At 35.8% G+C, this 24236-nt stretch overlaps 1 protein-coding gene across 1 annotated transcript; it reads right to left on the bottom strand.

Moving 5' to 3' along the window:
• Positions 1-995: 995 nt before the first annotated feature.
• Positions 996-19524, bottom strand: LOC142355989 (uncharacterized; the record flags this gene model as incomplete). Its single annotated transcript, XM_075407985.1, has 8 exons — positions 996-2664; positions 2941-3102; positions 8235-8483; positions 11738-11858; positions 16595-16749; positions 17706-17920; positions 18521-18742; positions 19366-19524. Coding segments are annotated over 8 exons (2756 nt in total), but the record flags the coding sequence as incomplete, so codon positions are not given.
• Between the last annotated feature and the right edge of the window lie 4712 nt (positions 19525-24236).

Below are 24236 nucleotides of genomic sequence, written 5' to 3'. Positions count from 1 at the left end.
AACTTAAAGAAATAAACAAATACACGATACAGACATTTATGATATGTGATTTCTTTTCATTCATGCCAAAACCTTACATTTGCTGGATAGTTATGAACTTTTAAATGGCGATTTTGAATGATTTGACTATAATTTTATTTCAATTATAACATGACCAATGTCGGAAAATTTGAGTAAAAATACTCAATCTTGTTGAGCTGTTTCACGATCCATGCTTCAAGTTCAGCGTTATAACCGTGCGTGGAAACGAGCGACATTGCGGGGATGCCTTCAAATATTATGAATTCTGCTTCCTCATCAGATTCTGTGAACAACATACTTAGAGATCATTGAGGTTCTGAACAAACGAGCTAAACAGCAAAACAGCAACTTAATACCCTCAGGATTTACCAGTCAGTTTATCCCGTTTCTGTTGAATAAAATTCAAATCATATTAGAAAACACACGGCCGCCAAAATTGCCTCATTTTTGTGAGCGTTAAATGGTTTTTCATTTAGCGCGTGCTCTGCACCTCTATGTAAACTTGATTGTCGAAATCTTTAATCGTAAAATATAACAAGAGTATTCAGTTTTACCCTCATGCACGCAACCCGGCGTGTTCAAACACAAGCTTGATTTCCTTATTTGTTTTCATTGATTGATGACTTCTGATTTATTTTGATTTGTAAAATTTGCGGGTTTTATTTTTTTACCCACTTGTGCAACCTACCAATTCATTGTAATCTGGAAATCTCTTGTGAATAAGTAGTAAACAAGCTATAATCTTAATCTGCCAATAACTATTCGGTTACAGAGAGTTAGCTGGTATTCAATCGTCATGCCCATTTTATTTCAAAAAGAAGTTTTTAAAAATGCCGTTAGAAAACCAGAGTCTACCAAAACTTTGTTGCAAATCAGTTTAAGTAGGATTTGTTACAATTTCTTCACATTCGCTTTTCATTTTTTGAACTTTTGCGCTCAGTTTTCGGTTTTTTGTTGATCCAGATGATAAATGGTAGGAAGTAAGTTCAATTTTCTCAAGTTAATCATAACAAAATCAAATATCATACCCTTCTAATAGCGAAACACTCTTTGTTGTAATTTAGTTACATAATGTTTCAGCCATTAAGATGACTGAAAATATTGAAACTGCAGGTGACCACAGTGGTACTTCTATACCCCTTATGATCCGCTTGACAATTTTTATCATCACTAATGTTTGCTGTAACCCAAGTTGGACGAACTGCGACTTATCGATTCTTTATTTCCCAAATGTTTAGTTTTATTCTCACTTGAACCGTCCAACATACTCGAGGTATTTGAAGTTCCTGAGTTGCGGGAGGCTCGTAAATCATAAATGCCTGAGATTTGTGAACCACCTGAACTGCGATTACCAGAATTTTTAGAAGCTCTTGAACCCTGTGGTACACTAGAAGAATGAGAAGCCTCTGTGCCCTGCGGTCCATCAGAATTTTGCGATGCTCCGGAAACTTGCGGAAGACCAGAACCATCAGAAGCTCTCGAATCTTGCGGAGCACCAGAGGCTCTTGAACCTTGTGGAACACCAGAACCTCGTGAACCTTCCCGAACACCAGAACCATCAGAAAGTCTGGAATCTTGTGGAGCACCAGAGGCTCTTGAGCCTTGCGGAACACCAGAGACTCTTGAACCTTGTGGAAACCCAGAAGCTCTTGAGCCATGGGAAACATCAGATTTTTTTGGAGTCCCTGAATCAGACACCCCGGGTTCCTGTTGAAGCCCAGATGCGTCCGATACACTTGGGGATTTCTTGGCATTTTGGGAAACAGCTGATGATTTCTGATTTGATTTTGATTGTTGAGACCCTTCAGATGGATCCGCAGAAACATCGGTGCTCAGTAGTGTTGTCATTGCACTTCTCAGGGCTTCACTTACTTTATGCGTATCGCGTTTTGTGTCTTCAGTTGAGTTTGAATCGTCTTCACTGCTTTGTGAATTCTTGTTATCAGAAGCATTGCTACCAGTTTTTGCTGATTTAGAATTGGATCCACTTTTAGTTTTTTGTTTGTCTTTTGCAGATTGACCAACGGACATCTGTTCCGTGGCCAACGTTTGAACCACTGATTTGGAGGAGTGATCTCGATCTGAGCCATCATCAGTATTGTCCTGGCTTCCACCGCTTTCTCTGGCTTCCGAAGATTTGGTCATAGAACTTTGCCTTGTTCCATTCTGACTCGTTTTCGCATTGCCCGATTTTGCTCTTGATTTGGATTCCGAACGTTTTGTTTTCTTTTTGGAGCTCATTTTAGAAGCCTTAGAATCGTGATCATCAATGCGATCATTTTCATCGTCATCACCGTAATCATGATCTTGATCTTCGGGCAACCTGTACGTTGTTGATGACGATTTAGATTTGGATTTTGATTTGTGTTTGGATTTACTTTTGGTTGACTTTGCTTCCGATCTTGGACCAAATTGGTCCACTTTTTGAGATTCCTGAGTGTCCTCTGATTCTGAGACTTCTGACTCATTTTCATTTTCTTCAGCATATTCTCCTGCTCTGCTTATCCGGGTACTAGCCCTGGTCTTTGAATCCACCTTAGATCTTGATCTTTGACTTTTGACTTCTGAGCCTGCGTTAGCTGTAGAAGGCTGTTGTCTGTTTCGACTCTTACTTCGACTGTTGCTTTGGTCAGTCGGAAGCGACTATCAAACAGACATATAACCCAAATTTTTTGAAGGGCACATGAAGATGAATTGATGCATACAACCATAGTCATTTTTAAGAACATATTTTAATTCAATTTTGATTCATTATTCACATCGGTGTTTGAAAATTTAATTGAGACTCTTGCTTCAAAACTAAACTTTTTCTTTAAGAAAAGGACAGCTGACACAGTGTATATTTACTGCTCTATTGGAAAATTCTACAGAAAAACTAATGTTTTGAAACCGCTTTTGATTAAATTGTGTTCATAGGACCTGTGAATGGTCTCCTCGGGTTCCGTGGGACTGCTGACGAATTCTCCCTCTAGCATCCTCCACTCTAAGTTTCTCTTGAGGCAAGTAGGAACTCTCTCCTGTAGTTGCCGATGAACCATCTTCCGATTGGCTGTTGCTCACTATTTGCAGAACCAGTCCAATCTAAACAACATTCTCAGACTGCTGTCAACAAGTAACGTATCTTTATCAGTGAAGGTACGAATCATATCAAGATGCACAAAAACTAGAGGTGATGGCGAAAGTATCAAGCAAAAATGTTTCTTTATGAGACCTCTGCAAAATTTTACTGATGCCTTCTATTTTTGAGTGTTTGCCATCCTATTCAAATCTGGCACCTTTTGGAAATACGTACGTCTTTTAGTTAATATTACTTTCTTAGCTTAAATTATTTTTTTTATTCATATCTATTTCGCGTGCTATAATTTAAGACTGTAGAAATTTAATAAAAGCTTCAGAAAGTTCGGTTTGCATGAAAGGTGCTTTCAATGCGTCCTGAGGGACAAAATTTTATGTTTTTAAAATTATTTTTCAGGGCCGCAAAACAAAGTACAGTGAAGCTCTTATAAATGACACAATGGCGATTATTCGCCATTAAAATGTTTACCAAATTCGCTCATTTGTCATCATGCCATTTGCTAGAGGTTGAATTTATACACTAGCAGCTTAATCAAATTAATTGGTGCCACAAAGTTTAATATATTTGTCAACTTAGTGGGTGATATTCCATAACATTGCCGGAATCGCTGCGAAAAATTAACTTGCGTATCCTAGAATAGAGATAGAAACAGATACAGATATAAGTTGATAAACTTATCGACGCCGCTCAAAATCTATGTAAAATACATTCAGCGATAAATTAAAAAAAGTTTATTAAAAATCATTGCGGAGAAGAATTTTCATTAGGGACCCTTATTACGCATATGAGGTCCTTTGACATTTCAGTAATTCAAGGTAAGCTTAGGTTATAAAGTGCAAAATTCATCTTTATTGAGTGAGGTAAGTCATGTATGATCAAAATCTAATCAAGCAAATGAACTGAAAACGTTGGCTAAAAAGAGTGAGAAATGAATTCATGCGCAAAATGCCATTAGTGAGAGCAAGTTTTTCAGAAAAATTGACTTTTTCAGCTTTGCTGTGTGAACAAATGTAAATGAAAAAGAGCGTCAGACGACGGAATGTAAAACATAGCAAGACATGAATCATAGAAGTCATGAAAAATAATCCAAAGGATTGAATGAATAACTTAGAACTATTACACCTGACCAGCAGATCAATTTAACATTAACAGCCAACAACACAATCTGAAAAGTTGAGAAAAACGTTTTTTAAAAATTGAAAAAATTTTGTTTTTTTTTTGGAAAAGTTGCTGAAAAATGTGATAATAATTTCTTTACAACCATTCCAATGTCTCCAGAGGCTATCAAATAAAGCAATTTCAAGTCTTAATAAACCTCAATGGCTCAAGAAAATCAATAAACTAGTCCATTGCCCTTAGAAACTACGCAGAAACATTTTCCAAAACCCTAGAAGAAGTCGCTGACGCAAGAAAAACTGAACAAAAACAATTATTGAAGAAAAACTAGAAAAAAATTGGTGACAACAAATTCGTGAAAAGAAAATGTCGAAAACCTTTCCCTTTCAACTGTCAATTATACAGTGACCTATTTTTAAACACTATATAAAATTTTCTGGCCACTGAGGCTGAAAAACTCTAAAATAACAAAAAATTGCGAAAAAAAAAACTTGATGAAAAAAAGCAAACCTCATCGAAAAAGTGGCAATTTTATTGACATTAAAACGGTGCAAAACGTTTTATTTCTACATCAAACTATGCTGTTGTCTATTATCAGACCCTTGATGAGATTTTCAAGCCCCTGAATCTGAAAAAAATTAAAATTTAACAATAAATTTGAAAAACTTGAAATTGCAAAAGTAAAACTTTTCGTGTTTATGTTTGCAGTACCAAAACAAGTACGCAAAAAACGGTCAGAAAAAGCAGTTATGTCTTACAAAATACCTTTATCAACTTTGACAGACGTCAATTCAAAACTGATAAAACAAAAATATTAACAAAGAAGTTGAAGAATTGCACCATTTCGGTCTCAAAAATCCTAGAGCTTCAATTAAACTTGAATTGAAGCATTTCCAGCAGCTGCACCAACTTAACCTTTTGAACGACTAATAAAGCCGGCTTTGGTCATCGAACGAAATCTAATGCCTAATGGGCCTTACCTGTTTATCTTGTTTTGAAATATTAATGTGATGGAAAAAGAGTGAAAACATCATACAAAAGAAAGACAGAGCACCAACACAATCCAACTCTTGGATTCTAAAAACCAAGAAAACTGCAATATAGTTCCACTCAGCTTACAGCTTTGCAGCTGTAACAAGTATTTTTTGCATTAAGCTGTAAAGTAGTGCAGTAGAAGCAAAATGGTGATAGCAAAACTTGCCCAAAATTTCCATTTTGAGCAATTGCAAGCGAAACTGTTGTTTGGTAAATTGTTCAAAAATTTCTCATTACTCAGACGTTACGAAACTAATTGTTTCACTTGATTTATTACAAAAATTTGGGCATGTCGTAATTGTGTAAGAAATATATAGCACAAAATTGAAATACCAAAGCAATTTTAAACCAAAAAAAATATATTTAATCGTTTTGTTGCTTTTTTTCCATTTTTTTTGAAAACATATTTCCTAGTAAATTGCAATCAATTGAAAAGATAAATAATGAAATAATTTTTGTTTTGTCTAGCAAACAGTAATCTTATTTGGTCTACTTAACCTTATATGATCAAGCCCACTGTCTAGCAATTAATTTCAAACCAAAAATTTTAAGTTTACATTTTTTGTTGCTCGTTTTCCGAAAATTTTGTTTTTTCAAATAAACCTATTTTATTAATGTGGTTTACAATCATAGCCGGCAGATTGCGGGAAAACAGCCCTGATAGGAGCTTTTGGCCTACCATGAATTGAAATATTTAAAGAGATAAGATTGACAGATCGACCATCAGCTTTTTAATAGACCACTAGAGTTTTTAAAAACTCAAGACTCTATTACTCAGGAATTAGGGCATATAAGTTTGGCACTAATTAGATGCACACTGTCATTTTTTTGGGTGAGGTAAGTCACGCAATTGACCTAAAAGCAGAAATGACGTCACGATTTAATATTTTAACTGCAAAGCAGTACAAGTCACTGAAGTCATTGAAAACACCCGGCACATTGCCGGAAAATAGCCGCCGTTGATTCCAATAAGCATGATTGGGATTGAACGAATAGAATATATTGAAAAAAAAAATTTTTGTACAAAAATATTTTTTAAGTCCGATTTATTTTGATGGCATTTCGTAGTTGAACATACTTCTGTTTCTTAGAGAGAGGCTACAGGGGCTACTATCAACACCAATAAGCATTAGATGTGGTAACTAAGACTTATAGGAACGACTTTCAAATAGCGGGCATCTAAAATTGGGCTTTATGGGTTTATCCCGTTTCTATTTCTGACTTCAATTTTTTATACCGACTCTGTTCATTTTGAATTGCTTTGCTTAGCAACTGATGTTCATATTCACTTTTAGCAGAATGAGAGAAAAGAGAAACTAGCCTAGAGAAGTCAAAAAGATTTCACGCAAAATGTCGAAAAAGCGGCAAAATGGTAAAGCGAAAAAAAGTTTGACGAAGTCAAAAAAACATAGCCGGAAGAATTCCGGAAACGACTCGAAGTAGAAATCTGACTATTCTCAACAATCAGATGCACCACCAGCATATTATCAATCGACAGACAGTGTAACCAATTCACAAAGAAAAGACTGGAGAACTGGAGACTTGACAAAGGACCAAATCAAAAAAAAATATTATCTAAAAATCCAAACAAAATTCTCTACAAAAAGATAACATGCAGCTTCCCATCCATATCTTATAGAAATCAATTAGTTTTTTATTTGGCTAGATCAATCGCCCACCTAGTACTTGCAGAGAAACGTTAAACAACAAACAAAAAAGAGACTAATAAAAACTCTTTAACGATTTTAGAGATTTGTGTAATTTGTTTAAATGAAAATTACCCTGCTAAGCCTTCAAGTGCAAATTTATAGTATCGACACCTACAAAAGTGCTCCTTATTGAGATAAAGTTACCAACAAAAAACATTAAATTGGAAGAAATAGGCAATAAACTTAGAAAAAAGACAAAAAGTGGCCAAAATTTGACCTGATTTACTCGATTTTCTTTAAAAAGAAACAACTCGAAAAAAAAAATCAATCAAAATGAGAGACATCCAACAGAGCTAAAACAACTGACTTCCACTAGAAAACTCCCCAAATGCTATCAAAGGTTGAGGAAGAAGAGAAACGACATTGAAAACCAAATTGAACAAATGAAAAAAAGGAGAAAAAGTAAGATGTTTTTTTTTAAAATTTACAAGAAAAAAAAAGCCAAATAAAGTTACTTTGAGCAAATAGAGCAATGAAATGCTCGCGAAAATATCGCCAAGTCATAACAAGCTAAAGACATTGTCTACCATTGAAAAAAAAACGAAAAAAGCAAAAAAAAATAAAAAGTGGTTAAAAAATTCCTAATTTTTCTGTCATTTTTCTTCAGAAAAAATATTTTATTAAAACAAAATTGTAATCAATTTGTATCCCTGACGATCCTTGAGTGACGAGCTTCTATACAAGTTGCACTTAAAGCAGTAAAACAAAACAAAAGGCCAAAATACATTAAATTTCGTCGAAAAATCAGCAAAACTGATCAAAAATCTCCAAATTTGCATAAAACTCAAATTAACTCCTTCAAACCTTCAATTCCTATCAGAACGAGCCCAAATACAATACAATATCATAATCAAACCTCATAAACAAGAAAAATTGCAAAAAAACTGCTTTTAAAAGCCGCACGTGAACAAAAAAATTTCACTCGCTCAGAGAAAATTTTTTCACACATCAATTTTTCGCTCTCTCAAAAACAGCACTTTGAACAAAACCACTCTCTTTTCGCTCCGCTCTTCACTTTTGTTCAGCGCCAAAATCACTCAAAGTTTTTTCACGCGTTTCATTTCCCGCTTCAAAATTCACTCCAATAAAATTGATTAAAAAAAAGGACTTCTCCAATACTCCTCTTCGAGTCGTAAAAAAAAATACGAGCGCAATAATAGCCGGCTGAGAAGATGAGGGCGGCTATTTAAAAAGTCCATTCCAAGAAGTCAGGCTAAGACGAAACAAAAATCGGTTAGAGGACATAAAAAAACATAGCAGGACAAGTCCTGACTAACCTTTCTTTCCATGTCTTGATTGAGAGCGTGCAACTGTTCCACCTGAGACACTGTGAAGTCATTGTGCTTCATGTAGATCCTCAACATCATCCTGGCCAGTTCCAACTTGTCCCAAGCAGTCGCATTCTCCAGCTGTTGATCCTCAGCCCCGCCCTCATTCCCGTCTGCTTTTCTCCCCCCATCTTTCCTCGGAGTCCTGGGAGTTCGAGGTGTGCGTGGAGTGACAGTCAACGGAGCTTCCATTACTTTCTGAGAGCAAAATATTTTAAAGAAATGTGATAGATAAATTTCAAGAATATAGTAGCGAGGCAGACAATTGCTACCACTAATATTGATAGGCTCCAGTGCCTTAGAGAAAATAAAACAAACTGTGAAAGACAAGAAAACCGTGCAGAAGCGTAAATGTGAAAATAGCTACCAAATAATTACATCGTTGCTGAAATCAGTAGAAGACCAAAACTGCAGATTTTCTCTTAAGGTCATGAAAAACGGAGAAAACCGATGAATGGGGGTGATTGCTTCGTTCTAATTAAAACTTTTATAATTGAAGAAAGAAAAATCTGAGCGCAGCTTTTCACTAAAGAACTGTCACAGAATAATCCATATGGGAAAAAATTCGCGTCTGAATAATGAACAGAAATGACAGTTAGAAGTCTTCCATATATTGAATGATGTCAGCGTTAGCTCTTCTCTTCCGAATAAATGCTGTCTTCTCATAATTCGAATCTAAACTAAAATTAAACAAAATTCTCGAATGCGGCTTTGACATCGTCATTTAGCAGTACCATACCATGTTCAGGCAATTGCTTAATATTATCAATGAAAACATAGCCAACAGATTGCCGGAAAATAGCAGGCGTTGACCCACTTGAAGCAGATTGAGATTGAAACAGAAAAAGAAACATACCCGGAAGATTGCCGGAAAATAGCCGCCGTTGATTCCAATAAGCATAATTGGGATTGAAAAAATAGAAGATATCGAAAAAAAGATTTTTGTACAAAAACATGTTTGAAGTCCAATTTATTTTGATGGCATTTCGTAGTTGAACATACTTCTGTTTCTTAGAGAGAGGCTACAGGGGCTACTATCGAACACCAATAAGCATTAGATGTGGTAACTAAGACTTATAGGAACGACGTTCAAATAGCGGGCATCCAAAATTGGGCTTTACGGGTTTATGACGTGTCTATTTCTGACTTCAATTTTTTATTCTGACTCTGTTCATTTTGAATTGCTTTGCTGAGCAACTGATGTTCAAATTCACTTTTAGCAGAATGAGAGAAGAGAGAAACTAGCCTAGAGAAGTCAAAAAGATTTCAAGCAAAATGCTGAAAAAGCGGCAAAATGGCAAAGACAAAATAATTTCGAGGAAGAAAAAAAATTAGGAGCGCTATAATAGCCGGCTGAGAAGATGAGGGCGGCTATTAAAAAAGAAGTAGAGATAACTTGAACAATTTTTTTTTCGATTTTTAGTGTCAAAAATTGTTCTAATTCGGCGTGCAGTTTCAGTTGGATTCCAAAACCATACTCAATTCAGCTTCCAAACTGAAAACTAATAAGCTTAATACCAATGTCAACTAGCAAACACTCTAATGAACATTGATAACCTAATTCTCAATGACCTAATGACCGGGTTCTATCGGTTCATCCCGTCTCTTTGGATTTCGCTCTCCTGACATTGACATTATTCACTACATTGACTGATTCATTGTGAGAATGGATTTAAAACCAATCAGTTGAAACCGTGAGTGAGGTAAGCCGGAAGTCAAACGTGAACTTCGTGATTTATGTAAAGCGAAAAATGTGATCAAAAAGTAGATTAAAAAAACATAGCAGGACAAGTCCTGACGTACAATTCAAAGAATTTTCATTAACTAAATGGAAAACTAGACCTATAACGGACTATGAATGGCTTGGCAAAACCATTTAGAAAAAAATCCAATCCAAAAAACCGAAAAACAGTAAAAATCAAAGTGAAATTGCCGCATGTGAACATAACCAGTAGCGAGAAAGCGAATTTTTGTTCAAACACCAATTTCTCACTCTACTTTAAATTTATAGCAAAAAAATTTCACGCCTCAGAACCACCCTCTTTTTTGCTCCACTTCTTGTATGGCGTGACCAATTTCACTACTCCAATTTGACCTCAGAATTCATGAAAATGTGTGAACAGATCTTAAAAAAACATAGCCGGAAGAATTCCGGAAACGACTCGGAGGCGAAAATTGCCATACTTATGACTAAACAATAAAAACAACAACTGTTAACCCTGAATCTCCAAAAACGCCATAAAAATATTAAGGAAGGATAGAAATGGCATTCAAAAACAAATTGAACAAAAAAACTAGAAAAACTAATTTTTTTAACTTGTGATTTTTTTAATAGTACAAGGAAACATAAAGCCGAGAAAAAATTCTTTGCAATTAGAGCAATGAAAAGCTCGCAAAACAATAGTCAAGTCATAATAGGCTAAGAAACTTGTCTAAGATTGAAAAAAGAAAACCTGCAAAAAATATTAAAAACGGTTTAAAATTTCTCAACATTTCTGTCAATTTTCCTAAAAGAATGGTTTATACCAAAACTTTAGCAAATTTGTATCTGATTACTTTTTAATTGACAAGCTTCTAATCAAATTCCACTTCAAGCATTAAAACAAGAAAACAGGCAAAAAATCATTAATTTTCTTCTAAAAATCAGCAAAAACTGATCAAAAACCTCCAAATTAGCATCAAACTTAAATTAACTGGTTGAAAACTTCAATTCCTACCAAAACAAGCCTAAAACTAATAAAATATCATAATCAGCCCTCATAATCATCAAAAGTTGCAAAAAACTGCTTTGATAAGCCGCACGTGAACAAAAAAAATTTGCTATGAGTGGAATGGGAAAACCATTTTTTTAAAAAATAAGATCAAAAAAATTTAAAAAAAAACAAAATCACTGTCAAAATTCCGAATTTGAACAAAAAATTAACTATCGATAATTGGAATTTTGGTTTGAACAAAAACCTAGACCTAGAATGAGCTATGAATAGATTGCAAAACCATTTCGAAAAAACAAAATAGAAAAAACAGTAAAAATCAAAGTGAAATTGTCGCATGTGAACAAAAAACCAATCGCGAGAAAGCGAATTTTTGTTCAAACACCGTTTTCTCACTCCACTTTAAATCTAGAGCGAAAAAATTTCACGCCGCAAAACCACTCGCTTTTTCGCTCCACTTCCTGTTTCGGCATGACCAAAATCACTACTCCAGTTTGACTTAAAAAATCACGAAAATGTGATAACAGATCTTAAAAAAAAGACAGCGCCCCAATACAATTCAAATGTTTTGAAATGTAAAAAAAGGAGAGTGCCTAAATAATAGCTGTTGAGAGGCTGACGGCGGGTATTTAAAAACCATAACATTTTTTGGATATCTCTTCTCGCCTCGAAGGTATAAATATATAAATTTCGAAGCGTTATTTTAAAAGTTTTTAAATGGAATTTAGAAAATTGGCTGACCGCAGCGTCATTTCCCGGCAGGGCAGAGGAAGATTTAGTGTCCGTTGATAATTCTGTGCTTGTTCTCTCATCTGTCGTTCCCGCACTATGAGAACTCAATGCTCCACTCACTCTCTCCTTTCTATAATTATAACTGATACCAGGATCTTAGTATCAGCGGAGTATTTAACCAAAGTGAAATGAAACTTGACACATCTTGGTGGTCTTAACAATGTCATGCTAAGAGAAGATCAAAATTTGTAATTTCTTTGCATATTTGTTTCGAGAGATTTTGTGTATGAACAAAATTTTATCGTTATGTCACAATCATGAACACTTAATTTGTGAGATCTTACTAAGGCATGCCACGTTTTGTCAAAAAAAATTTTGTGTCTTGGCCAGGTTATCAAGTTTTGTTTCACTGGGTGTTTGACTCGCGATATCTGGAGTCTGTATTATCACTCTAAGTATAACTATTCTGAATACGTCACATTTTACCGAAAAAATGGAGAGGAAAAAGTTTGAATGGTAAGAAATTCTTTTACGATCATGAACAAAGCTCAAGTCTAAAATTAGATAATTGGTTTTCTATGATCGGTCTATTTTTTAATTCGTACACGACAACTAAACGGAGCAAAAACTCGAAAGGTTAAAATAACAGCGAAAAAATTTCACGCCGCAAAGTTATTTTAATGGAAAGGTGGAATAAACGAGGTTGAAGTGCATGCCTAACATGACTGACCAACATCTTGAAGTTGTCGAAAATCTCATTCTGCTCGCAAAACAGCTCCATTTACAATTTATACCGCTTTGACGCTCGTATAATCTTTTCATTATATTGCTTTTTTCTGCCCTGTCGCAGTGCAATATTTTAGTTATTTTTGGTTTCAAATAAGTTATGCTTTCTCCTGGAAAGCAATTTTCTCTAATTTCATTTGCTGTCAATGCTTTCGGCTTATGCAGTTCTGTCATTTTCAAAAACTGTTGATTCGATCGTCTTGTGCACTGTTATGCGCCTGTTGTAAAAAAAATGGAGCAAAATTTGTAGCAATCATATAAAACATTTATGTTGCAAAACTAGCCATCAAACCAAATCATCCTATCCAATATGAAAAGTTAGTTAAGAAATGAAAATAGAAAAACAAAATCGGATGAATTTCCCCAATGAAGTCCTCTCGGTTGCGAAATTTCTAAACTCCCCCTGGGTTAAAGTTGATTTTGTAAAAATATGATAAACAAAACACTAAAGACGGCAGAAAAACATTAAAAAGCAATAAAACCAGAAAAATAAGCAAGAAAAACATAGAACCTGTTAAGAATTTTCTCCAAAAATCTCTAAAAGTTGCACTGTTGTTTCTGACTGTACATTGATGACACAAATGGCAAAAAGAGGATTCAATATCAAATGAATTAAAGGAAGATCGACAAAAACTGGTTAAAAAAGCGTTATTTATTTTACTTCAGCAAACACAGGGAAATCTCATTCGATTGTTCTCTTCTGGATTATTATTGATAAATATCAAACGAAACTTTGACTATAGCAATTTAAATAGCAACATAACTGGCTAACGTCGGAAAAATTGCTCTCGAACGACTAGTGGGAGCTCTAATCAATTATATCCTGCTTCAGTTGGGGGGAGGGGTCTAGATTGAATGGGACTAAGAAATTCACTAGAGGGATTCAATTTAAAAAATTGATTAGAGCTTAATATATACCAGTATTGAGATTTAAAATGGAAAAAATGGCACCAGCTTCGGCGTACTTTTTATTTGACATTGTGGTGAGCTGCCGCCACTTGAGTTTAACTGTTTAAAATTGTAAATGAAAGAGAATTTTAAATCACGCAAAACGCAGAAGATCAAGGGCGTAAAAGTCACTCGAAAATTCAAAAAACGGTCAAGCGAAAACTTTGCATTAACAATTTTATTATAAATTTTGCATTATAAAAACTCCATGTAGACTGTAAGATTGAAGAAATTTATAGAATATAAAATGTATTGATTAATTTGCAAACTTATTTGAAAATGAAATAGTTTACCAGAGCATTTCAACAAACTGATGATTGTCAGAAAAAATTTTCAAATAATTAATACCTTGATAAACATAATGTAAAAAATCAATTTTTTTTTAGCTTCCAAATGTGTAAACAACATCTAGTAGTAGCCATATTAACTTAACACTAACTTATTTGTTTTACCTTATTCTCAATAAGATTATTCTACTTGCTGTGTTTGCCTTATTCTCAATACTGTGTAAATTGATTGTCCAAATCCTCAACTCCTTTCTGTTGAAGCACTTAACAACGCAAATAAGAAACCAAGAGTTAAAAACTACCTTTTTAAAAGGAAGCAGTTAAAAAGTGGATACGCGGTGCGGTGCGGAGGCCTAAACAATTTGCATTGTAACATTGTAAAATAAACCTTCAGTCTAACTTCGTCTAACAGTTTAAGTCCAGTGGGGCTCAAGGGTGAAAATAAAAACACGGTTAAATATCACAGACAAAATACATTTAAATTTTTCTTAGCAATTTGGGTTGGTAATGGACTTTCTCAGCAGTTTTGGGTTCATCCGAGTCTTTTCAGAAGTTAAGAAACTGACCTAGATAGAATTTTCCCCAAATTTATGCAAGCATCCACGAGCAATGCTAAAATACGATTTGAATAGCCAATTCAATTCTTAACAAAAGTTGAAATTGAAGAAAAAATAATGTCTTAAAATATATTAGATGTCAAAGATGTCAATTTGCGAGTTTATGTGGCTGAATGGAACTAATAACATAATTGTAACAAGTCCTATTGCAAGAATTTAGTGTGTTTTTGTACTCATTTTGTACACCGTCCGTTTTTTATAATAGCAGTCTTTTTAAAAAAATTCCAAACATTAACGTAACCTATTAACTTCCGGCAAATACCTCTCAAACGCAATGCGAGCAACTGGCTAGCTAAGCGTTCGTGCGGCTCAAGACTCCAGCGCGCTGGTTTACGCTTAAAATATTGTACATGGGGTGTGCTGAAAGGGGAGGGAGGTAAAAAACCTGGGGGCTTCAAATGGGGGACTTAAATGGGGGTTGAAGGTTGAAGTGGGGGAGTACTAAAACATTAAGAATCGCCATTCAATTCAAAATTTTATGTCTTCAAAGCAGTTTTGTTGATTTTGATACTTTAAGTTCAGTAAGCCGGCAGGCTCTAGAAAAATTAATGGCCTCCAGGTGTTACCTGTTTATCCCGTTCATGAGGACAAAAAGTCAAAATCTTTTAACCCTATGCAAAAAAAATGGTTCAGCTTAGAACAGGAGAAATGTTTAGTCGGTAGAATAAGGAAACCAACCCAAACATTATTACAAAAATCTGTAAAATAACCTTAAAGGTATCAGAAGTATAAAATAGAGAAAAAATGGGAAACAAAAAAGATATTAAAAAATTGTTTTAAAAAGTAGAGAAAATTTGAAGTTGGTGGGGATTGACGGGGCGTTTGTCGGTGAAAGGGAGGTTGGACTGTTGTGGGAAGAAAACTTTTACATGCATTAATATGCAGCTAGTGTTTACTTTATATTGGAAATTAACCTTTTGCTTAAGTCCGATGGTCGCAAAGGGAAGTCAACGTTCTGAAAAAGAAGTTAATGTTCGGAAACAAATGTCAAAGTTCAAGTGATGAACAAACTGCTTCAGCTAACTAAACAAAAAACATAGCCGTTGGAGTACAACAAATGACTCAAAACATCGGGCAATATAATATCTAAACGTACCTCACTTTTAATAGAAGTTTCTAGAAAGAGTTGACTAACAAATAATTGCACAAATCTCTCGAAATTGTTTCTAAAAAATCTATAACTCAATGTTTGTTCAAGATTTTGTTGTCGGACCCGAGATAGGCAGGTGGAGTGGAAGAGAGGTTTGACGCGGGTATATGTGAAGGTGAGGTAGCCAGATTGAGGGGCCAGGAGGCGGTAGTATCTTGGAGGCGGGGTTGTCGGTAGGTAGGGGGTAGTAGGTGGGGGTAAGGGCAAGGTCTGTAAGGAAGCGAAGAGGTGGTCGAGGTATCTATTGAGTTGAGGGAGGTGCCCGGGTGTAGGCAAGTTGATGAAGGGATTGGTAGGACGGAGATGGGGGGTGGTAGTTAGGTAGGTAGGTAGCTAGGTAGGTAGGTGTGGGGGCGTCTGTTATTTGAACACGGAGGGAGGACTTTTATGGATGATAAACTTCTCAATATGACCTTTCGGCCTTGAATATTACCAGTGATTCCTAATTACTATTTGTGAGCAACTTAGCTACTTTTAAAGTGCAATGTTTCAAAACAAAAGTCAGCGTTCTAAAACAGAACTCAATTTTCGTAAATAAAAGCCAGAAATTCAACTTATGGGCAAACTTGCTTCAGGTAAAGAAACCTTATGGGATACCTAACAATAGTCTTCTTCGTAAAAACCTGTACAATACCAATATCTTTTCCGAGTCTTAAAAAGACCGCAGTACTAATACAATTGCTAAAAAGTTTTTTTGAGAGAAATTAAAATTTTCTTCTAATTTTGAGAAATTAAAATTTTCTTCTAAAAATCTAATAATTGTATTAGACTATTTCCAAAGTGTGAGTAAAACTCGTGTCGAGCGTGAATATTTTGGATCAAGCAGAAGTTCAATATGAAATTTGAACTACTTGAGGCGAGCTTAAGCCCAAAGGTAAAAGTAGTTTCATGAACTAAATGCAGGATATTTCCATAAGTTGTGGTCTGACCCTGTGATTGTTTCGGTTACAAAATATTCCCCGAATAATTATTATCTACTGCAATAATTATTTTAAATATCCCTCAAAAAATATAACTTGGAATCTCAAAAATAGCGTTGCAAAAGCACAGACACGCTTAATTCCTTGTAGCAGTCAACCTGTTTGGTCCAGCTTTGTTGTCATAGTCGTGTCCGGCACCCACTTCTCCCTCTATCACACTGTCGTCTTCCTCTTCCAATAGGGCACAGTTCCTCTTCTGCCTCAAATATGCATTCTCAAAGGCAAGAGCTGTCTTCTCACTCACCTTTGGAGCCTAAACCACAAGAAATGAACACCATTTAAGCCAGATTACAGTATGTATTCTCAAAGGCAAGAGCTGTCTTCTCACTCACCTTTGGAGCCTAAACCACAAGAAATGAACACCATTTAAGCCAGATTACAGTATGAGACATCAAGAGACATCATAGCAGAACATTGCGCAGACTCTGTTTGATTCTGAAAAATCTCTGGTCTATTCCGCTCAATATCAGCTCGTGCTGGTCATATAAAATTTCTTCTCTGTTTTTCTTGCGGCTACCTGGTCATTATCATCATCAAAATAGTATACTTTCAAGTCCTGGGAACTAATTATATTCTTATCTGTTCCGGCGTTTTTGAGACTGTAGACAGTGTGTTTCATGTAAGCAGCGCCATGTTATGAGTCTGATTTGGAAAAGGGGGTTTACTAACATGCTGAATTAACCATTTTTAACTACGTTTTGTAACTTATGTGATCATAAGTACATAGCTAGTGGAATCTATAAGTACACGTGTAATTTCTAGAAGTCATAAATCAAGGTCAAGTATTCAAGTAGGCGAAATCACCATAACAACCAAACAAAGACACTTTCAACGGTCTCGGGAAAAACTATATGGTCGCTTGAAGAAAGTTTGATAGTGAACCCAACAACAACAACTAAACTGTTACAGCTTTGTCATATTGCCAACACCAAAACAGTTCTCATTTATGAAAAACAATAATTCTGTCATAAAATATGGGCCAGTGTAATGGTGACCCCTAGCATCCATTATACATACACTAGACTATTGCTGGTACCTGTCTATCTTCTTTGAAGCATAACTGATTACGTTGATAACTAGCACATTACTCTTTTTAAGTCGTGGTTTAGGCTTAATCTTGCGCTGAATTCAGCACAAAGATAACTGATTCCTTATTGTAAAAATTTCTATCACATTGTTCAATACATCCCTGTCATTACAATAACTGACCTTTCCTTTACCGAATTCTTGATCCATAATTCTTTGCAACTCCCTTCTGTCTAATCTGACCTCCTCCATTGGACCTCCTGACTTCGAAGCTGTCTTTCTGCTTTTCTTCCTTTTATCATTTGACTTCTTAGCATTCTTAGCTTTTGCTTCTAGTTCCTCGTACACTCTGTTGAGCACAGCTCGTGCTTTTTTCATTTCTTTCAGCTTGTTTTTACCTAAACACCCTTTTTAGTTTTGAAGATAAAAAAGTGATGGAAACGACTAGTTTAAAATTATGACATCTAAAAATTAATATGTAACTAGTGGTCTTGTACTGATCAATTTAATTTCAAAAATAATTTTAAAAAATGAAACTATTAAAACTATTAAAAACGCTGCTCTAAGAATGAGAACTTTTTCACACCTACATTTATCGCTCTCTCACAAATATGCTAAGAACAAAAAAGCATTTTCCGTTCCATTTTTTGTTCTCTGTGCTTCAGTTTGTTCAGTTGTTTGACATAAACGCTTTCGTTTTCATTGACTTTTACATCCTGTTTCAAATACACTCCGACAAAATTATTGACCAAAAAGAAGATGTTCTACTAATATAATAATACTGCTCTTTGAGTTGTGAAAAAAGACAGCGCCCGAGTGCAATTCAAAAGCTTTGGATTTTGAAGAAAAGGGTGCACCTAGATAAAAGCTGACGGCGATTATTAATAAATTGAATATTTGCTTTTAGCATACGACAATGACTTTCTATTATCGTGGTGTACACATGTGATGTTTCGAAGAACTTACTACTACTATGGTGGAAACAATATATCAAATACCAGCGTTTGGAGTAAACAGCTTGGAATCGTCGCCCTCTTGTTCCTGTGATACCCTAGGAGTTCCCCGACGCGACCCAGTTGCAGATTGTTTTGACCCTGGTCGACTTTGAGCAGTAAGGAGCATCTGATTTCCTCCTTGGGACTCTAGAGCAGTCTTCATCTCCTGACTGTCTCCTTGTGACACACTCAATTGACTCCTACCACCACTTCGATTGAATTGTGCTAGAATAGCAACGTCCAATTGCGTCATGTTAAAGATCCTGTTAATGCTAAATGGTTAAGATTGTCTTTCATGATGATCCACCCTTGTTGATTTCTCAGCCGAAATTGCAGTAATATGTAACCGGATGTAAATGATAGTGTCGCAGTATAAATGGTGCTAGGAATATTGGCCGACAAGGCGTTTAGCCGACAATGAAAAAAATCAGGAATTTAGCCGACAGTTATTACTTGTAAAAAAACCTCATTTGTCGATAAATCAGTAATTCGGTGGACCATTATCTGATGTACGGTCTGGTGGCGCTGACTCGGCCTCTCCGTGGCCGCCCACCGTATATTTGTGTCGTATATTTGCCCGCTTAAGAAATACAGTTTTGAATTAGTCAATCAGAGCTTCTGCTAGTTCATTTTACGTTAATTGTCGCCAGAATAAAAAACATAATTTCCCCAGCGGACTGAATCCTTATCAGATTCCATATACCCCTGGGTTGGCTTTTAAGACTATGTAATTCAAACTCAATAACTATGTGCAGGAATGCCGAATGCCAGAAAACCTAATTTCAAACTGCATTTACTTGAAATAAACTTGAAATTTACAAGCAATTCGTCAATTTCGAATGCGCTACCGTAAGATTGAGGTCTTGATGCTCCACTGTTGCTCATTCTGCTCTCATCAGCTGTGGTACCATCTCCAGTGTTGATCAAAGGCACCACAGATCCGTAGTCGTCCGTCCTACTTATTGTATCTCCACCACTGCTGCTCTCTGTATTGATTTGAGAGTGTCCTAAAAATTCCATGTCTTTATTGAATGTATATCGACGTGAAATATCGACAACGCAACTCGACTCGAAATTACATGAAACTGCTCAAAATCTTGACATGAAATGACACAAAATTTCGATGACTCGACTCGTCTTTTGCAATTGATGCTTTTGCAGCTAATATGCCAGCATTTTTTTGGTCAATGAACAACTATCGATGAAATCATTTTTTAAAGAAATTGGATTGTTTTGCAGATTTTTAGAATTGATTTATTGTACAGATCAGTGTTGAATTGGAAAAAGGAGAAAACATTTATGGTAAAATGCTGTCAGAATTTCATGTCAGTAACACAAAGGGCCATATTGTTTCAAGTTTAGAAGCTGAAGGATTTAGTTTTCTGAATTCGGAATTCAGAAAACTAATCGTTCAGTTTCTAAACTTGAAACAATAAGAGGCGTTGTCTTACTGACATGAAATTCTGACAGCATTTTACCAAATATGGTTTCTTCTTCGGCATACGGCACATTTACATCCCAGTAGAAGTAGATTTTGAGTGGCTTTTGTCTCCGAGAAAATCTCGCATTCGTCGACAAACCCGTAACCCGTAATTTCGAAGGGACTTTGCAGTGTTGCAACCCAAGTTGAGGCGCGAGAGGGAAACAAGATCTCAAAGCAGAAAATTACGTGTTTATTAAAAGCAAGGTTATAAAAACTAGCTTTAAACACGCATTGTTAAAACCCGGCAGTTTAAAAATGTGAACAGAAAAAACAGTTCCAGACAAAACAGTTCTAAAATAAAAAAAATGCTCCCAGACAAAACAATCCCAGACAAAATAGTCTGACAAAACAGATAAAGTCCCAGACAAGATGTTCACAATCAACGTAGAAAAAGGAAGTTTTAATATAAAAAGACTGCTTTGAAGTTATAAAAAAAAAATCAACATAGCTTAGGGGTTATTGCTCTGGGCGCATATCCGTAGGTGCCTGGGTAACCCCGGTTGGGCAATGAAACGAAAAACTGAGGAGTAATCAGATCGGAAGTTCGGGATAACAAAGAAAAAATAACCAACTAACCTCGGGCGAATTGCTTTCAATTTACTGGCGAGCCGTTGGCTTCACTACGTACGGTTTAGGAGGCTGACTTTACTAGTTTTAGCTTAATTGCCGGGGGTGAAGTGGGGAGGGGTCAAACTCAACGACCTTCCCTTCCCACTTGGAACTTATGCCTTCAAAAAAGTTAAGTTGAATTGCATACTTACGGTATAGTAAGTAGAGAGACTCTAAAAGCCCTTAAAACCCTCCGGGTGCTACATTGTTATCCCGTTTTCGAGGACGAAAAGTCAAATGGGTCAGAAGAAAAATCGGTCGATCAAAAAATTGCATAAAACACTACAGAATTAATATAATGGCTTTAAATTACGTTTGAGAGCAACTAAAAAGAGGTGATATACGGAAAACCAGCCGCGGGACGCAGTGAGAGATAATAAATGAAAAACTCTTTTATGATCAATCTTTTGCAAAAATCAGATGGCAAACTTTTTCAACTCAAAAACTTTTGATAAAAACGAAAGAAATGAATTACAGAAAATAATGGATGACAAAATCAAAATCAACGTTTCTCAAAGTTTAATGGTATGGGTGCAGACTTTCACGAAGCGAATTAAATTCTGATGCCTGTACTTTTGGTCACGTGCCTGTAAATTTGAATCAATTTCTGCACAATTAGCTGTTTACGGCTTTTTAACTTGCTGGCCAATCGTTATCATCTTGTGAATTATCATCAATGATGAATGTTTTGTATTAACCAATTTTACGAAATTACTGTTACAGCCATTGTAGCAGTGATACATGCAAAATAAAACTCAATCATTTTTAGTGCTATCTGAAGCAATCCTTTTGTGCTAATGCCGTAGTTTTTGTCAACATTGTGAATCAACCAATCAGACTATGCCAGCTGGCAAAAAGTATAAACACGCACTATAAAAAAGCAGTTAGTATGTAGTAGAAGCATTTTTTCCAACTCTGCGAGGATACAATGCACTAGCTGGCTATTGAAGCCCTGCAGCAGAAGAATAGCCGCCAACAACAACAAGCTCAGCTGAGCGTGGCGGCTGAATGCTTAGCAATATAGCTCAGGCATTAAGAGATAATGTTTAGTTCATTTCCTCACATTAGTAGTGCATACACTTATGCGCTATATTAGATAGTGATGATTGTAACTAAGTACTTCTTTCCAATTCAAAATCTTGTTACTCACGCATATTGTTACTTTAAAACCATCGACAAAAATGTTTCATTTACGAAAACCAGTCTCTGTGCGCTATTTTTACAACTGACCAGTCGAACTAATTGAATCAATGTGATCACTTTCAAGATATTGAAAATTGGCGAGAGTATCGGCCGGAGAATTGACGAAGGCTAACTCATTTTTGGTTGGTTTTCTTGCCGCGTTTTGGCTGCTATGAAGATAAACATCGTGAGGCACTCTTTTATATGCTTGTCAATTAAAGCAAAACCAGTCAATTAAAGCCAAACCAGTCAATTAAAGCCAAACCAGTCAATTAAAGCAAATTGTCTCTAAATTTTTTGAACCGTTTTTTCCGGGACTTTTTTTTAGTGTTTTTTGGACAGTTTTGTCTGGGACAGTTTTGTTCGGACATGGCATACAGGGAAATCTGGCACCCTCGAAACTGGCACCGCATAGATTTGGCATTTGAAAACGTGCACGTGGGGTTGCAATCATATGTTATGCTGCATCAAGTACGTGTCTTTGATATAGAACGCGCATGGTTAAATCAGTTTTCTTAAAATGTGCATAGGAAGTCAGCAAAAACGGAATTTTAGGCGAAATTTAATTGATCATAGTACTCAAAATGTAATGCAGTCTTGAGGTCTGGATGCTGCTCTGTTGATTATTGCGCTCTGGCCAGCCACCGCTACGATAATTTATCAATGGCGCTCAAATAAAAAGAGGATTTTCACTCTCTGTTTCATTTAACAGCAAACGCATCGAGTACATGTTTTCAGAGGCTCTAGAAAAATGTCTTTGCTCCTATTTTGAACTTCTAATAATTTCTAATAAATGCACGAATGTTTTAAAGGCAAATGATTCACATCAGGTCGTATAGGGCACTACTTTAACATTTTTAGCTTTCAGTCGCATTTTTTAAAGTCCAAACTTCAGACTTTTCCTGAATGTTACCAAATCACTTTTTGGGTAACTGTGGCCAATATTTCGTCTGAAACTTTTTTTTGTGCTACAACTACTGCTTCAAATATTCTCGGTCTGTTCGCGATCCAAAGCTTTCATCAATCAAGAACTCGTCCCCTAACAGACAGTGACTGATATTTGATCATATAATTGCAGAGACTCAACTTCTTGGCTGTAGCGATAATTTTTACATTTCGAGTTCCGTATCAAAAGCCTGTTTTTGATGAGATAGTTAAGAACAAGAAATAAACTCATACACAATTATAAACACATCTAATCCAATAAAAGTTTTGAAGCCTGGAAAAATGTTTCCAATTTTAGACAATGATGAAGAACCGAGCTCAGAACGATGAGGTACAAAAACAGAGGCGCAAATTGCCAAAAAATAGCCGCCATTGACGCGCTTGACGCACGCCGGAATTGAAACAGACAAAGAAAAAAGAAGAGATAAAAATTGAAATGCTTTTTTCCTAAGTTTTAAAAAAAGTGCAGTTCATGTAAAACGAAAAAACTGAGAGGCTTACAGCGGCATTTGTATAAAACTTAACCAAATAACTTCGGGCGAATTGTTCTCAGACTACCAGTGAGAGGTTGACTTCAGTATTACCCAACTGGGGCTCAGAGATGCAAGCATTGGGAGGGGGTGGAATTGGGAGAGCTGCATGAGAAGGGCGACCAAACCGCCAAGTAGAGAAAAATGGACAGGTGGTGGTGGGTGAGGGGTTGAGTGGGGGTGTTTGAGTGGGCGGACAAGATTAAGAACAGCCTTTCACACCATGAAATTGTCGCCTCAAAGCCGTTTTGGTGTAGCGCATTCTTAGGGTCTTGTTAGGCGTAAGGATGTAAGATGACTTAATGCATTCGGAGCTTTACCTGTATATCCCAGTTCTTGTGAAAAAAAAATCAAATGGGTCAGTCGAAAAATTAGTAAAAAAGCGAAAAATTGCCTAAGAAGACCACATGTATAATATAACTGCTCCAATCAATCTTCGTTTGAGAGCAATTAAACAATAAACGACTAACGCTGAATGAATTAATCTCAATCGAAAGGCGCGGCAATTTAATTTAGATGGGGCGTAGTTTATAAATGTTTCATGGGTGCAAAAAAACGATCTAGATGGACTTCTTAATAAAATATCAATTGCCCATAATAAAATGAGTTTCGTTACAATATACGAAGAACCAATCCAATCTCAAAAGTCGAAACACTTTCCTGTGAAACGACCTTCTCCAGTTTTTGTTATTTGCGTTGCCCTATGTTGTTAATAAATCAATACTGTTGACTCAATCAATAGTTGTATTCAATTATATATTCCCATTTCTAACTCATTTATCATCACCTCTCTTATGAAAAGGGCTGTAAGCATTGAATTAAATTGTTCACAGTTTGCTCAACTGTTTTAAAAATTGATCTTTTTGTTAATACTATTTGAGTGCAATATGTTTGCAACAACATGAAAGCTATTGAGGATACGTTGTTACCGTTATCCGAGATATGCCACGATCAAAAACGGGCACTGAAT

Source organism: Convolutriloba macropyga, unplaced genomic scaffold (genome assembly GCF_964194025.1).
Source record: "Convolutriloba macropyga unplaced genomic scaffold, txConMacr16.3 SCAFFOLD_2733, whole genome shotgun sequence".
Lineage (NCBI taxonomy): Eukaryota > Metazoa > Xenacoelomorpha > Acoela > Convolutidae > Convolutriloba > Convolutriloba macropyga.
This window is presented reverse-complemented; position numbering and strand designations above follow the sequence as displayed.